This window comes from Limulus polyphemus, unplaced genomic scaffold, assembly GCF_000517525.1.
Source record: "Limulus polyphemus unplaced genomic scaffold, Limulus_polyphemus-2.1.2 Scaffold3251, whole genome shotgun sequence".
NCBI classification, from domain to species: Eukaryota; Metazoa; Arthropoda; class Merostomata; order Xiphosura; family Limulidae; genus Limulus; species Limulus polyphemus.
The window spans coordinates 1-17,656 of record NW_013668861.1 but is presented as its reverse complement, the minus strand read 5'-3'; the positions used below and the strand labels follow the sequence as shown (position 1 = coordinate 17,656).

General features: G+C 33.0%; 1 protein-coding gene and 1 long non-coding RNA gene across 2 annotated transcripts; one reads left to right on the top strand and one right to left on the bottom strand.

Moving 5' to 3' along the window:
- Positions 1 to 682: 682 nt before the first annotated feature.
- On the bottom strand, positions 683 to 7,468 carry LOC111088172. Its single transcript, XR_002612777.1, has 2 exons — positions 7,333 to 7,468; positions 683 to 1,159 (listed from the first exon to the last, which is right to left on the bottom strand). It is a non-coding gene; the product is annotated as an uncharacterized LOC111088172 (long non-coding RNA).
- A 134-nt stretch (positions 7,469 to 7,602) lies between these two features.
- LOC106468991 (G protein-activated inward rectifier potassium channel 3-like) lies at positions 7,603 to 13,728 on the top strand. The gene is made up of 2 exons (XM_013929444.2): positions 7,603 to 8,894; positions 13,305 to 13,728. The coding sequence occupies exon 1, from the start codon at positions 7,603 to 7,605 to the stop codon at positions 8,887 to 8,889; it is 1,287 nt and encodes a 428-aa protein (XP_013784898.1). The 3' UTR covers positions 8,890 to 8,894; positions 13,305 to 13,728.
- The last annotated feature ends 3,928 nt before the right edge of the window (positions 13,729 to 17,656 follow it).

Genomic DNA, 17,656 nt, shown 5'->3' with positions numbered 1-17,656 from the left:
TATATGATTTTAGTCATATGACAAAGCATATTGCAAGACAAAAATTATTTACTATGGTGTTGAATCTGTGTGATGATTGGAGAGCTGCACATGGAAACTGCAGACATGATGATTGGCTAGGTGATTCTAACAACACTGTATTTTACGAAATTAGGTTCATTATCATATCCTGAAGCGACCTATGTTCATCGTTATAAACTGCATGTAAGTAGTTGGGTATTTATTTAAGTTCTTTTGAGCTTAGCTTTATTTTCTTCAAGTACTTATTCATGTTATTTACTTAGTTACATCTGGATTCATTTTCTTTAACAACCTATGTGCAGAACTGAGTGCTACAAATATAGATTTGCCATTAGTTCCAGCTCAGTTGATGAGTTCTGGTTTTCAGCAATGACTTGTAGTAGACAAAAGATAATTTCAAATGCTACTTTTAAACGTTTTTGATTCGAAATCCTTAATTAAAGGAAGTAGTTAAAATGAGTGTGAATAAAAAAAATATCTACAGTCAAGTGTGATTTTAACCACTTTTGTTAAGCCTAAAAAGAAAACCGTTCATTAGCCAGCTTTGTATACGTTTCGCAACTTCATGGTCTCCATTTTTAAAACTTTGCAATGGTACTCTTCTAATAGATTTAGATTATATTATATCATATTAAATGAACGAAAAGGGGAAATAGTAGTGAGAGAGAGGGCAACCAGCTGTTTATTGCATAAAGACATAAAACAATAACAGTCATAGACGGTGCTTATGTAACATTGAAAAAACAAAAAAATATTAGGATGAATCAAAGATTTTTATTTAGTAATAAATAAGGCCTAAGCAAGTACTATTATAGGACAACCTAAAACGTATAGCTTAAGTACTAATTATCATTCTGGAGAATTTGTTAAGGACATTGTCAAAACGTGAGTGTGCTAAATGCCACAAGGTGACACATCCTAGGGATATATGATAGGTTGAAATTACATAGTCAAATATCTGTCATAGCCAATGCCACAAGGTGACACGTCCTAGGGATATGCGATAGGTTGAAATTACATAGTCAAATATCTGTCATAGCCAAATTCCACAAGGTGACACGTCCTAGGGATATGCGATAGGTTGAAATTACATATTTCATTGTCATTCTGTATCCTCAGATCTAAACTTTTCTTGATTCTGAAACAAACAAAAAACTAAATTTGTAACGATATATCACTCATAAAATTTCACGAATATTTAATTTGATTTTCATGCAATAAATTTATCAGCAGTACCAAAAGCAGAACGAATTACGTTATTGTCTTCGTTTTACACCTTATTAACTCCAACTATTTAGCATTGGTAAAATGGTAAAAGACATGGGTCTACAAATATTTCTTTCAATAAAACAAAAGTTAAATTTTGATCTTATTGCACATTCAAACTTTTTGCATTCCTCTACATAATTTACAGGAAAATAATTTTTAACGAAAATTCTCGATAATTAGAACATCATTTTCGAGATTTTGCTAAAAATACCTTAAAATGACACTCACTGTAAGTTTCATACAGAAAATTATAAGATCAGTTAATTGGAGAACCATTTTTCTGATCTAATGCGGGTTTCCTAAGCCAAACATAATCCAAACAAAATTAAATATTTATTAATATGTGCTAGAAAAACACACATAACAAAATAATGCAGCAACCACACTGTAAAATCTGGAAATATGGAAACAGTTAAATTATCTTTATCAGATAGAAACTATAGTTCACTGCTTAAAGTCGTTGTAACAATTACGTATGCACATACAGGATTGAGTATGTTATATTAAAACGATTTTGAATATACAAATCAGCAACTCACGTGACAACCAAAGCCAATAGAAAGTCGCGGTGGAACGGAATGCATCAGAAAGAATTACGTTTTGACATTGTTTAGCGTTTCTTTGGTAGTGTGATGGCACTGAAAATTGATCGCTTTTGGGGAGGGTTTGTAACAACCCTTTCTAAAATAAAATATTCATACACTCAGATCATAAAGATGTATTCAGATTGGGAATTTAGAATCCCTTGTACTTAGTAGCATTAGACAACTAATGTATGGATCAATCTGGGGCACCTGGACTATCCGTAACGAGACCTGATGGAAATTTTACCCCAGCCGTGATAAGCAACGTGTGTCATCTTGTAACAGGTGAGAATCCACGAACACGAAGATCAGTGGCAAAAGTGTTCCAATTGTCAGCAGTGCACAACATAATCAAAAAGGATGAAAGTGTGTTAAAAAGGCCAACAGGCTGTTATGGGTTAACCAAGATAAGACTTACAATCATGTTCAACCATTGCATACCACAAGTAGTTGGACGATGGTATTCCATACATGGACATGCTAGTCAACTTACCAGACGCAACGCCTATGGATTCTGTTTCTGTATGATTGAACTACATGTTGGCACAGGCGCTAGAAAAACCTCGTACACTAAGGAGGAGTGGTGTGCTTAAGACATGACAGCCTAACGACAAAGCCTTTAGCAATTGAAACCACGCTGCAAGGCTATTGTCAAGAGGCACGGTCTTCAAATAGAACATAACCAGACGTAGCCACATACACTGTAACGTGTAACGTTTTGATTTAGCTTTATGTATACAAGAAAATAATGTTCAAAGAGTTGGTATAACCATAACGCACTAAACTTGTGTTTCATGATTGCTCCACAATAATATCCATCAAATGCTTATCCAAGTAAACCTCGGTTACAAAGATGCTATAAAACACTAAAACGTGGTTTGTAAATTAAAATATTTCGTAAATTTGTCAATTTTTTTAAAATATTTGAGAACTTCGTTATCCATGTAAAAAATGGTCTGAATATGAGGCTAGTAATGACAGTGTCGGACTGGGAGTCCGAGGATCTCGAACGTGGTGCTGCCCAATATGTTTTGAACCTTCAGCCGTAGGTGTTATATAAGACTCAATCCCGCTATTCGGTTAGAAGTATCCGATTCAGGAGCCGGGTGTTATCGGCTGATTGCCTTCTCTTTGATCAACTGTTCAAAATTAAGGCCTGTACCTGAACCAATGGGGCCTCTGACCTGGTCGTTTAGTCCATTGTGTCACTAAGGTGTCATCCAGATGAACAAACAAATCTTGTAATAATCTGTCACATAAGTATTCTCAAATATTATAATATAATTATGATTTGTTCGTAATTCAAACACGTTAATGATTTTTAGAAAAACCATATTTGTTTAATTTGTATTTTCTTGTCTCTGTTTTGCTGTTTTAAATTTTGTATTTAGTGTAATGTATATCAATATTTATTACTAATTAGTCCAGCGTGAAACCCCACGATTTTGATCGCCTACGTGCAGAACAAGAACCAAATATTTAGGTCCAATAACCTGCGTTAGAAGTCTAGTCCAGAATGTGATAAGTTAGGTTTTTACGCTTCCCTTACTATTTGTGAAAAATTCATAACCCAGGCGCTATGGCAACTGAGAAAAATACTTGCACTCTTGCTAGAACGTGACTTGATTTAATTCAGAGAATGATATAACGACAGTCATCAAGGTATATATATATATACATCTGATTAGTACTCTGCTTTTCGAAGGATCTAGTATGTTCTAAGTTACTAAGATTTAATCTTGGTCACGTGAAACACTGAGGTCCCAAGAGTGTTCAATGACGAATAATAAGCCCATCCAATCAGCAGGCTTGCTTAACAAACGAGTCCGGTTTCGATAGACTTGTCACAGAGAAATATTCAGTTGGTGTCGAAGAATATCGTTGTGAATATGCTCATGATCAAGTTTGTTAAGCTAAACTCGTATTCGTACACAAGTCCATACTATCTTAAAGAGGGTGAGAGAAATCGATGGGTAAAAATTAAACTGTGTTTTGTCGTGGGGTGGAAACCAAACATATAAAATATGTATTAACAAGCAATCGCAGAAGCTATAGTTATTTTGAAGAGTGATTAGAAAACCAATATTCCCATTGATTTAGGCTTAATTGGAAAGATAATTTAAAGGGAGTTTTAATTCGTCGGAAGGGGAATATGTACCTCGTTATGGAATAATGTAGAATAAGACTGGAAGTTAGTTTGTTGTTTAACTTGTTTGATCGAATATTTTATGAGAGTGTAGTTTGTTTCTCCAATCTTTTTCAATGGATTGTTTTGTGTATGTTTAGTTTGTTCCGCTAGCAAAACGATCTGTAAAACGAAAAACACCAAAAGATGTGTGTTTCCTTTTCTTAAACATAGAAACGTTTTTTCTTTTTTTCTTACTCAACGTAAATTTGTGTTATGTAACATATTGTTTCTAAATAATCTATTTTACTACCACTAGATATATTTAAGTTGTTCCGAAATACATATAGTGGATTCATTTAAATGCATTTCATATGCCTGGAGAACTCATTTTTCTGTTTTTCTAAAATTGCCCACACACACATGTATGCGTAAGAAGTGTTAAAGTAAAATCAACATCTAAATCTAATTTGAGCAACCTGTTCATCCTGTTTGAGGCTCTTCTGTGCAACACCTTGCTATCAGGAAAACAAACACGTGATTACGTAAGTACAAATAATAATAATATAACCTTTTTGAAATAATATCTTTACAATTTATCTGGGATTAAACTTATAAACTTTTTCTTTAGATTCACAGATGGTTTATATTTCTATTTTAAAAGACCTACTTACTACCTCAGTCTGACTTGATTTCAAATTTAAAGAAATCTTAGGTTACGAAACACTTAAAAACAATTACTTGTTTACTATCAGAAATGTAGGATTAGAATATTTGTACACCAAGGTCAACTGGTCACATTTTATTTATTATTAATCATTACAGACAACTTTAAGTTCATTCTGGTGAAGTTACGGTTCTCTAACTGAACATATCCAGGTATATTCAAGTGAAGTTAAAGTTCTCTAACTGAACATATCCAGGTATATTCAAGTGAAGTTAAAGTTCTCTAACTGAACGTATCCAGGTGTATTCAAGTGAAGTTAAAGTTATCTAAATGAACGTATCCAGTGGTATTCAGGTGAAGCTAAAGTTCTCCAACTGAATATACCCAGGTGTATTCAGGTGAAGTTAAAGTTCTCTAACTAAACATATTCAGGTGTATTCAAGCGAAGTTAAAGTTCTCTAAATGAACGTATCCAGGGGTATTCAGGTGAAGCTAAAGTTCTCTAGCTGAACACATATAGGTGTATTCCACATGAAGCTAAAATTCTCTAACTGAATGTGTTCCTGTTTATTCAAGTGAAGTTAAAGTTGTCTAACTGATCATATCTAGGTGTATTCAGATGAAGTTACATTTCTGTAACTGAACATATCGAGACGCATTCAAGTGAAGTTAAAGTTTTTATCTTAACATATCCAGGTGCGGCCATGAAAAATGACATCTTGTTCATATACACTTAACATTGATCTGAAAATTCCTGTAACTGACATATCCAGGTTTTAAGAAGAGGAGTTTCACACAGCTCATTGTTAAACATCATTTGACACTAAACTGAAAAGTTTCTGTAAATGAAAGAATCAAGGTTTTTACCAGTAGAATCACAACTTCTATCTAAATACAGAACACACTTCTGTAACTGAACAAATCGGGGTTTATTAGCAGGGAGTCAAAGCTGGTTTTTGAACATTAGACTGAAGCATAATTAAATATGAACAAGCAGACACAGCTGATCTTTTTTACATTTAACGTAGGACTCAAAATATCTGTAACTTAACATATACAGGTTTTTGCAATTGTAGTCACAAGTGAATCCTATAGAAGAAAATAAGTATTTATTTCAAGATAAATGTTATTAAACTAACTCAGTCTCCCTTTGGATATATCTTGATTTCTTAAGTTCACACAACCTTTTTCAAGATAAATGTCATTAAACTAACTCAGTCTCCCTTTGGATATATCGAGATATCTTAAGTTCACACAACCTTTTTCAAGATAAATGTTATTAAACTAACTCAGTCTCCCTTTGGATATATCGAGATATCTTAAGTTCACACAACTTTTTCAAGATAAATGTTATTAAACTAACTCAGTCTCCATTTGGATATATCGAGATATCTTAAGTTCACACAACCTTTTTCAAGATAAATGTTATTAAACTAACTCAGTCTCCCTTTGGATATATCTAGATATCTTAAGTTCACACAACCTTTTTCCAGGATAAATGTTATGAAACCAGCTCAGATTCCACTTATATATACCTAGAATTCTTCAGTTAGGTAACTTTTCAGGTCAGTATTTAAAAACTAGTAGTGTCTTTGCGACAATGCCTTACTGAATTTAAACCTAAACTTATATAGAAAAGTACAGGGTTACATGAAAACAGCATGACTTAAGTTGTTGCGTGGTATAAATTTCTATTATTCTTAAGAAAAAGTTTAGTTATCTTTCGTATGCATACAGACTATATAATGTCAAAATTTTGAGGGTGTAGAATAACAAATCTCGTGTTTCCTTTCATTATTGTATACTTGTCAACGATTATTCCGGGAAATATATAAGATAAACGCATTTCATACCCCGTTTAAGATGTTCTTGGCTGAGGTTACATCAGAACATTAAGTTGTGTTATAAAAGCATGTTATAATTTTGACCATTGACCATTTTCAATGTTATTTTTGTCACTAGATATTTTATGTTTAAGTTTTTATGCCGACTTTTCAGTACGATAACCAATACCATTACATAGTCAGAAAATATCTTTAATTTGTTTAAGTAACACGTTTAGTGATATTATTACACATCCAGTAAATTTATAGACTATTAGAACACAATCAATATACGCAAAAGCTATTGTAGCTTATTTAATAAGCCTAACGTCTATTTCTTCAAGGCTTTGATTCCATATTTATAAATATAGAAGCTTTGGAATATGTTTTATTTAATCTAAAGGGTATTTTTACACATTCAGTAACACTAAATGCTACTAATACAAATTCAGTAAACTTAAAGGATTATTAATCCATATCCAATGAATTTTAACGTTCTCGTTACATATTTAGTAAAACAACTAAAGCTTATTGTTTTATATGTAATAAGTTAAAAGGTATTGTCATATGTCTGCTAAAGCTAAAACGATGATGCAAGGTCATGTAAAAAACAAAAAAAAACCTAGTCATGTAGACTTGCTGTTTCGTTGCTAATTAAGCATTCTTGAGAAACAAACTCCTTCAATTTCGCGTTCTCATTCAGGGCGAATTCTTTAAAGGATGATCAGCTCGAGGTTTCAATATTTTAAGCCATGCCACAACTTTATTTTCACGTTTATTTCTTTTTGAGTTTAATAATTATTTCAGAATTACATGTTAAATAACATAGTTTATTATACTTACAGGATATTGGAGTTGAAAAATGTAATTGCTAATCTATACACATCGAAGGACATACGAAGCAGCACGAACACTTGGAAGTAGATATACCACGCTCATGGTATTTGGGAGAAACAAATATATAATACAAATTTTGTTTCAAAAGACTGGTTGTAAATCAACACGAACAACGTCTCTGTGCTAAAACACAAACAGAAAAACAAGACACAAATTAATAAGTATACTGAGAAATTTGCCGCGAGTATCTTGTAAGATTTATAAATACTGCTGAATATGGATAGAGCTACAGTTTGGCAAGAGTTGATACCAAGTCAAAAACTTAGTAACTATGATATAAATATGGGCGTACCTTCAAGTGTTTCCGAAAGTGAACGACCGACCAGAGAAAAGACGTTAGCGAAACATTTGCTTGAAGAGGGCGCTTTTCAATGTAATAATAAATACAAACAGAATAGAGTTCTTCCTAGTCGTTATCGCAAAAGATTAATTTTAAAAAACGGAGCTGTAAATTCGTCAGTTCAGCACGTCGCTAAACGAAGTCAGAGGTACCTTCAAGATATTTTTATAACTCTCGTTGATATACAGTGGAGATGGAATTTACTGATTTTCGCTATGGGATTTATTCTTACTTGGCTTGGCTTCGCAGTGGTTTGGTGGCTAATTAACTATGCTCATGGAGATTTTGAACACATAGGTGAAAATGATTGGGAACCTTGTGTTCATAATATCAAATCCTTCACGTCAGCGTTTCTCTTTTCCCTCGAGACCCAGCACACGATTGGTTATGGTTATCGTATGATCAATGAAGAATGTCCAGAAGCCATATTTATTATGTGCATTCAGTCAATAACGGGTGTTATGATTCAATCTTTCATTGTCGGTATGGTATTTGCAAAATTCTCTAGGCCAAAGAAAAGACAACAAACTCTGGTGTTTAGTCGCAATGCAATCGTTTCCGTTCGAGATGGTAAAATGTGTCTGATGTTTCGGGTGGGAGATTTACGTAAATCACTCATCATTGGTGCTCACATTTCTGCTCAACTGGTGAGAAAAAAGATCACAGCTGAGGGTGAAGTGATCCCTTACTTTTATTCTTGGATCGACATTAAATGTGATCAGACTAACGACAACCTACTTCTTATCTGGCCAACAATCTGTACACATGAGATAAATGAAGGAAGTCCGTTCTATACCATGGCGGCAGAAGATATGATGAAGGATAAGTTTGAGATTATTGTCATTTTAGAAGGAACTATAGAATCAACTGGACAATCGTTTCAAGCACGATCTTCTTATCTTCCAAATGAGATCCTCTGGGGTCATCGATTTGAACAATTAGTTTCGTACAGCAAGGAAACTGGGGACTATGTTGTAGACTATGGGAAATTTAACAATACTTTTGAGGTAGAAACCCCTCTCTGTAGTGCTAAGGAGTACACTGAGTACCGAAAAGTTTATTCACAATGTGACGCATCACCCCAGTTTTCCAGGACAAGCTCCTCCTTGGCCAAAATCAGTTGGTCTCACTTGGAAATGGAGTCCGACTACACTCATCATTAGAAAAGGTAATGTTATGTATACTGAGTTTTTAACTAGACTCTTTTTTGTAATTGACAGATCAGAAATAGTTTATTTGAAAAGTACATATAATTCTTTCGCACAGTTACATATATAAAGATCTATAATGTAACAGATGAACTTAATGAAATTATCTTAAGTTTATAAAGCCTCCACAATGTAACAGGTCAACTTATTGAAGTTATCCTAAATTTATAAAAGTTCTAAAATGTAAAAGATCAACTTACTAAAGTTAGCTAATGTATATAAAGATCTACAATGTAACAGGTCACTTACTGAAGATTTATATATTAGAGGCAGGTGATATGGGTATTAAAAACCTTTATTTAAAGAGGTTTTTGAACACTGTAACTCAAATAAACACAGTACAACCATACAAAACTCTAATATATTAAACAGAGAAGCAAATGTAGACAAACGAAAAATGTAAAGAGCTCTTCCAACACAAGAACATAAACCTACATCGAACCACCCCAAAGGAACACTTTTATACCTATATTAATTATTTCATTAAATGTGTTCACATATGATGTTACACTGTTAACTACCATATATAATAAAATTAAATATATGCAGCGCCCCTACAATCTTATACCTATATTTATTGTCGTCTCATGGCACATGATCAATAACAGTCGCTTTTTCAAGTCTTTGTTAACCTGATGATAGCCAAAGGAGGTTGAAACATTGTTACTTGTTATGTGTTCGTTTGTTTGTTTTTTTTTAATTTCGCGCAAAGCTACACTTGAGCTATCTGCGTTAGCCATTCCTAATTTAGCAGTGTAAGACTAGAGGGAAGGCAGCTAGTCATCACCACCCACTGTCAACTCTTGGGCTACTCTTTTACCAACGAATAATGGGATTGACCGTACATTATAACGCCCGCACGGCTGAAAGGGCGAGCATGTTTGGTGGGACGGAAATTCGAACCTGCGACCCTCAGATTGCGAGTCGAGTGCCCTAACCACCTGGCCATGCCGGGCTACTTGTTGTGTGTTTTACATAAAAGTTTTTAATGCCCATATCAGCAGTATCATTTATATAGTATCATTTATCAAGTGGGATCCCAGTCATCATGATTTACTGAAGTTTATTCCTTCCAGGTATCTGAACAGGTGATTTATCTTACACTAATCTCATTTCCAGCTATTCCACTTTAACTTTAAGTTAGTATAGGTATAAAGCATAAGATAAATAAGATGGTTTCCTTTACCACTATACCAATCCAGGATGAAAAAGCTAAAACATTTGCTCTATTGCTTTTATTCAAGTGGCACTTGAATTTGCATTGTTTATAATTTTAATACAGTAATAGTATTGATTAGGGTTATCGTTATTTTCACGTTTCATAAAAAAAACTGGCTTAATCAATGTTTAGTTAATCCAAAACCCTCAATTAAGCTGAAGAAACATTATTATTTATTTTTGTTTGTATTTTTCTAAGCATAAAGCTGTATATCTGGGATATGAAAACTCGAATTTTCATATGAGCCACCAAACAGACCAACCACAAAACAAAAACAGGGATGTGCAACTGCACGAGAGTATTTAATAGACATTCATGATACTAAAATGATATTTTGGAGCGGGCATTTCCTACCACCGAAACATAATTTGTAATGGTTTGCCTTTGTTGTTTTCAATGCAGTTTTTTGATCTCTATTTATGTCACATCATTATCAGAAAATTGTCTTCAAGTTCGTTTTTAGGGGAGAGGGGCGTTACATTGTAAGTGTGCCTCTAGTATATTAATTATTTTTAAAAATTGGGATCAAGGAACACAACTTTCACCTCATATCCAAGGAATTTTACTGTGATTTTAATTTTTGACCTTTGTGTTCATAATAATAGAAAACTACTACAATTACATAATGACTTCTAACGTGAAGTGTTTACGCTCCTAAATCTGAGATGTAGCTGATCTGACCAGTGTTGTGTAGTAAATTCACCTGGGCTTTGCATCAAACAAATTTTTCGTCATATGACATTTTCACAAACATATATCCCAGTATCATAAGTACGGTAGTACTTATAGTAGGACTGGGCCAGATGTGCAATACAAATTAAAATCTCAAACGCATTGCAAACAGTATGTAAACAAAACTTTATAAGCACTTTACACATACTGTTGAGTAGTAAACAAACCAACTTCAGAGTAGCAAGCCACTAAAGCACTTGAGAAAATCGGTAAAGTAAGAACAAAAATTTCACAAAACCAATCTGACTAACTCACTGACTAATGTTGTTGGAAAAGCATAGCTTTACCTTAGACAAATCTAAATGCACATGATTAAATTACGCTACCTTGGCTAAAAGCGTATTTCCTAGTTTTATTTATAACCTTGGTAATGAAAAGCAATAACAATATCCATTTTACAACACTACTAATGTGCTAACAATAAACTAGTAGACATATTCTATGATTACGAGCACGCTCTGTGAGTTGCCAAGTAACAACCCACCCTCATATCACGTGCAGTTGCACGATTGCTTTTGCACATGCGCTACGTGATCAGCCTGCAGCTGTATCAGCTAGATAAAAAACGTGGACTATGTATATTCTCTAGATCTAGGTTCTAACTATGATCTAACTTTTGAAAGCGACGTTTCACTTCTATATCTGACTCGAGGGTGTTGGACACAGCAATTCTATGATAGCAGTCAGTGCCTAAGGCGTGAGTCTTCTACGTGAGAAAGAACAATACCACTGCCGATGCCTGACATGGCGTTACTCAAATGCTTTGGACTTAAAACAAGAATTATAAGTTGTATAATTTACTTTTGCATTGTTTTTAAACTAAGTGTGGCCTATTGACATCTAAGGTTGTACTTGAAACAGTGTGATTTTTAAAATATGTCTCTCAAGGGAAAAAAAAAACAAGAGAAAAAATAGAAAATCTTATGTTGATAACTTGAAAAGTCTTTGTCCCAGTGAAGACAGCATTACTGCACGAATAGAGATAAGGTTAGAAACAGTAATGCTGAATATGCGAAACAAGCCTTGGCCATTAATCCAGCCAAAGAAAATGTTGCCCCCCCCCCTGGCTAGATGGAAGAAAAACTATAACAAAGATATTAACAAAAGTTGGGAAATGTCGAGAGACAGCTCAAAGAAAAGTTACGAGAAGAATAGGCCTAGAGCCCAGTCACTGTCGAGAATTAGCTCCAAGAAAAGCTAAGGGAAGGATAAGCCTAGAGCACAGTCACTCTCGAGACTTAGTACCAAAAATATATGAGACAAGTGTAATTTTTTTAAATAAAATAATTAGGAGGTAGGAATGGGCGAGATAACATTACAATACTTGGTGGTTTTTGACACTGCAACATCAAAGTGGGTGTGGCTATCGTTCCACCCATTCCTACTTCGTGTTTTACTTTAAACTTTGATCCTATTATAGACTTAAATTGAGTTATATACTCAACAAATTTTAAAATTTCAAAATCAGCAGTTTTGATACTATTCCTTTGGTCCCCCCTTACCAAGCAGATAGCTATAATGTCTCCCACAAGCAAAGTATGACTATTGGCGCTTCCTTTCTGACTTCCGACATCAAACACTCCCCTTATCATGTCATGTATTTCGTTAGGGTCACGTAATTTTATTAGCTACATGTATTTGTACTTGGTTGCTAAAACAAAGTTTACAACAGAGAAATTTAGCTGTATACACCTCTCATTTAGTTTGAACAATTACCAAATTACAAAAAGCACACGAAGTAGGAATGGGCGGAACGATGGTCACACCCACTTTGAGGTTACACCATGTCACAAAACACCAAGTATTATAATGTTATCCCGCTCATTCCTACATTGTTTCCTTACTTTTTTGTGCTCCCATTCTTACTTCCTAATTTTTTGATTTAATTTTTTTTTACACTTGTAACTTTTTTTTTTAAAACGTTAAAAAATTGTGACTAACATATTTCATATTGTTCTGCTAAATATTTAGAACTACAACATTTATTAGATTACACTCATAACGAATGCCACAAAACGGGCATTTTTATATATTGTACTTAACACAAAGTCAAACTTATATATATAAGTCCAAGATTTGGCGATGGGTGCTGTTAACTGGTTGTCTTCCCTGTAGTCTGTCAGTTCACAATTAGGAACGACTTTGTGCAAATACCCCTTTTTGTAGCTGTGCGCGAACATTTTAAAGATAAACAAACAAGTCATTAAAAGAGTGAGCCCAGACTTAATAGAAAGTCAAAGAAAGTCTTAGGGTACCTCAAATATAGTATACATAGGCGTGGATCATTTGATGGACTCAGTAAGTTCGCGAGCTCTAATGATTAAATGTACGTAATAATCAACAATCAACTCGGGTTACATGTATCATAAAATATTTTGAAACGTATTATACTCATTAACTTTCAACATTTTTTTTCTAGACTGAGAACGAGGAAAGAAGAAAATTGTGGAAAGAGAACTTGGAACACAAATCTTGTCACAACATTTTGGAATACCCAAAAATTGTTATTAAATGATGTATTACAGTTCTACAATATTATCATTCCATGACCGAGTTATCTCCCTAAGTGTATTGTCTTTAACATTTTATCTTACTATAAGTATACATAATGAAATCTTCTTTCGGGACTTTTAAAATCTATAGAAATTGTATTTTTTGTGTTTTAACGATGAAGATTTCAAAATATTCTGGAAACACAACGATTTGTACTATTTGTTTTAAAACTAAATTTGAAAGACACAAATGCTATTCATATCTTGAAAAACATTAAAAAAAATCGAAATGGTGTATTTAAGTGTTGTACACTGACAAAAAAGAAACCTATCATTCTATAGGTATTTGAAGAACTTGTAGCAATTTTATTCATCGTATTGTTAGCCAACACTAGGCAGATGGTACATAATTGAATAGAGTTGTTTAAACATTTGTTTAACAACAAGTAACTAGTCTGGCTCACAGATACACTCCCAATGAAAGAATAAACCATTCTAAACTTTTATTTGTTGTTAAACAAATGTTTAAACAACTCTATTCAATTAGAAAAAATATAAACTACTGAATTTCGGTAGTAATTTGGAATTAACATGAAATGTGAACATTAAGTAATTATTCTTTCAAATGTAAATGTATGGAAGGAAATAATACTTCCAGTTGTGTTGTGTGATGTTAACCAATCAAATCACGCAGCATGCAGATTGTGAAAACATATAACAAAAATAATATTTTGTTTCAGAACAAGAAAGTTGTGTTGGCTAGAATTAAAATAAACTTCGACATTTTAAGAAGTGCCTCTTACAAAGGTTCTTGTTTACTTACAAATGTAGTTGTCTTTATTTTATTTGTTTCGAAATTTTTCGGTATGGTGTTTGTAGTGTACAAAATATTCAAATGTGTAAATTTACAGTGAGAATATACCATATCTAGCACGGAATTATATATATATATAAGTTTATATAAAAAAACAGCTAAGCCAAATAAGAGATTCAAATTGATTGATATTATCATTTACTAGCAATTTCAAGTATATTATAATTTTAATTTACCTAAAGTGATGTTAAATGTATTATTTAAAGCTTGTAACGTGGGTAAAATATTATGAAGAACAAAAACCTTACATGAGAATAAGCCATATTTATTGATACTTATATATATATATATATATTGCACGCAATCTTTCGCTTACTTTAGAATCCACAGAATAAAATATTTTAATAATGGTAAGTAAACAACACACCAGAAAATTATTCATTCAAAGAAAGAATAAAAATAGCAAAGTATAATTCAATAGATTTTATACACCCTTGCCCACTTAATACTTCTGTGATTTTTCAGTTTTTGTTCTGGAGCCGTTGTAAAGCCAATATATTTTGAAAAGAAAACTGACTAAATTGATATTAGAAATTAACAAAAAACAGCAGTTAAGTTGTTTTTGTGATTACTTTCCTGTGAATTCAAAACATAAAAGTTAAGTTAAGTGACAGAATATGAAACCAATGAACCCAGAATCTGTAAAATACTGTGGCACCTCTCTGATTCAAAAATTTCTAATTAGCAACAAAGTCACAATATACCAAAGTTCAGGAACCTATAAAGTAAACATCTTTTAAAAGCGATACCTAGTAAAACAAATACATTAATCAACAAACAACACAAAATCGAGATCTTACTTGCAATTCACCGTAAAAACGTTTAATGTGTGATATCGCATAAAATATTTGAGCGTTCGGAACATATTAACGTTCATTAAGCTTGCTTTTGAGTTAGCTTTAAATATAAATAATAAAAAAAAGTAAACTTAAATCCTTATTTCTGTACGTGGATGAGAAACTCTGTTTTACGATTTATGAAACTCTTCAAATATCTTCAATTATACTTGAAAAAAGTAATCTCATTAATTTGTATTTTACAACCAACTTTATCGACTATTGTGGTAAGCAGATATCACTTACCTTACTCCTTTGTATGTGGCATATGTCATAAATATAGTAACAAAGCTTTAAAATTGCTCCATATTTCTCATTCGGAGCCCATTGAATCCAGTCATGTGCTCATTTAGCCATAGGTGTTGCTTAAGTCAGTTAAGAATTTTGTATCATGTTTCACAGAATAGTTGTATTGTATCCCACATCATCCGGAGTGTAAGGATATTTTAAACTTGTCACATGTAACGATATTTCCAGATGATTGTGATCAAGTCTGTAATTGTTCAACCACAGAGAGATAATATGGGTATGAAAGGAGTTTTAATTGTTTCAGTGAGATATTTTAAACTTGTCACATGTAACGATATTTCCAGATGATTGTGATCAAGTCTGTAATTGTTCAACCACAGAGAGATAATATGGGTATGAAAGCAGTTTTAATTGTTTCAGTGAGATATTTTAAACTTGTCACATGTAACGATATTTCCAGATGATTGTGATCAAGTCTGTAATTGTTCAACCACAGAGAGATAATATGGGTATGAAAGCAGTTTTAATTGTTTCAGTGAGATATTTTTCTCTTTTCAAAGAGACAGGACTGTTGTACAGTTTCGTTTTTATTTGTTTTTTCTCGCTTGTTTAGAGTTAATTTTCATTCTTCTATCCAGGCGTGCTACCCTTAATTTGAAGTTCACTAAGCCAGTTTTTAGTTTAAAAAGGAATTCAGCTTTATTTTCATTTAATTACAATTTATATTTCATTTTAATTAAATAGTGCCACCATTTATCACCATCTATTGACATATTTACCTGTGCTTGAGTTAATAAAGTGTTTGTTTCTATTTGCATTTATATAGAGTCTTGTCTGTTATATTCGATAACATCTAAGGTATTACAGTGCTTATCAAAGCAATAAGTATTCGCTTCAACATAAACAATTTAACTAGAATATTAATTGTTAATGTTATGATGTTATAAGAGTGACAGTGAACATCTGTAGTACCCTCTCGTCAGTGGTTCAAAATCAGGGACATAGACAAATAGCCTTGCTATACATAAATGGTACATACAGAAATAGCGCAATAAATATTGATGTGGATTTATTTAGAACCAAAACCAGTGTGTATTTTTAATGTTATGTACCACAAAAACTCCAACATTACAATGGATTACCTATCAGATGAATAATATATTATTATAATGTTACCAACAGTGTTACTTTTTTTCATGTAAAACATTCGTTTCAGATTTATCAAAACACACTAAAATGTGTTTATGGTATTTTTCCAAATCCTGTATTGACCATATTTACTATAATTACATGGCCATAGTATTGTTCTTTCGTTGTCAATGTTCAGGGATACTTATGAAAAACGGAATCCCCTTAATCCATTCAAATATTAATAATATGGAGCATATGTTCTTTCGTTTTAGCGTAAAATTACAATATAGACTGTCTGCGCTCTTTCCTCCCCAAGGAATAGAACCTCCGATGTTATCATTGTACTAACAGAAACGCCTTTTAGGTACTACTGTTCGATCGGGATCATGGCGAGCCGAACGGTGTGCTTCTCTGTCACAAAATTCCTCCTGACTTCTTCTAACTGCATCTTGGCGAAAAATTTGATGTGCTTCTGTATTATGGGTTTGATTCTGACTTCTCTCTGCATCTCGCATCATAACTTGGTGAACAAGCTTTCCTGCTCTTTCTTTCTGCATCCTGACGTTTTATTTTCTTTCTCAAAGAAGTTTCAGACTTTCTCCGTGATAACTCACTTTTCCGTTTGGCAATTTTTGGCATCGTGATTTTCGATGTTTTTGATCACTTTATACTCACGCTGAAGTAAAAAATACTTGGGTAACTTACGAAGATCGAGTAACAACATAAATTGCTGCAAATTTGTATGCAACGAACATTGTACGAAGGACTTGCGATTCCTTCAGTCAGTTCAATTTATAGCGTACGTTTGGATTCTCCATCATAAAAAGTCATTTTTTTCTGAAATATCACAATGATTCTCCACTAGGAAGTCATACTTTGAAATTCTGCATTAAACTAACTTTATCACAATTTTAGAATTTTATTTTAAAAAAATAATTTCGTTGATAGTAATAAATGTACAAAACTAACATACATTATTAAAAAGGATTGTTTGTTTGTTTTTAATTATGCACAAAGCTACACAAGGGCTATCTGTGCTCTGCCCACCACGGGTATCGAAATCCGGTTTCTAGCGTTGTAAGTCCGCAGACATACCGCTGTGCCACTGGGAGACATTAAAAAGGAATCTGCTCGTTTGATAATTTCCCATAAAAAATCTTTCCGAGAAACTTCAGCAATACAAGTCCTT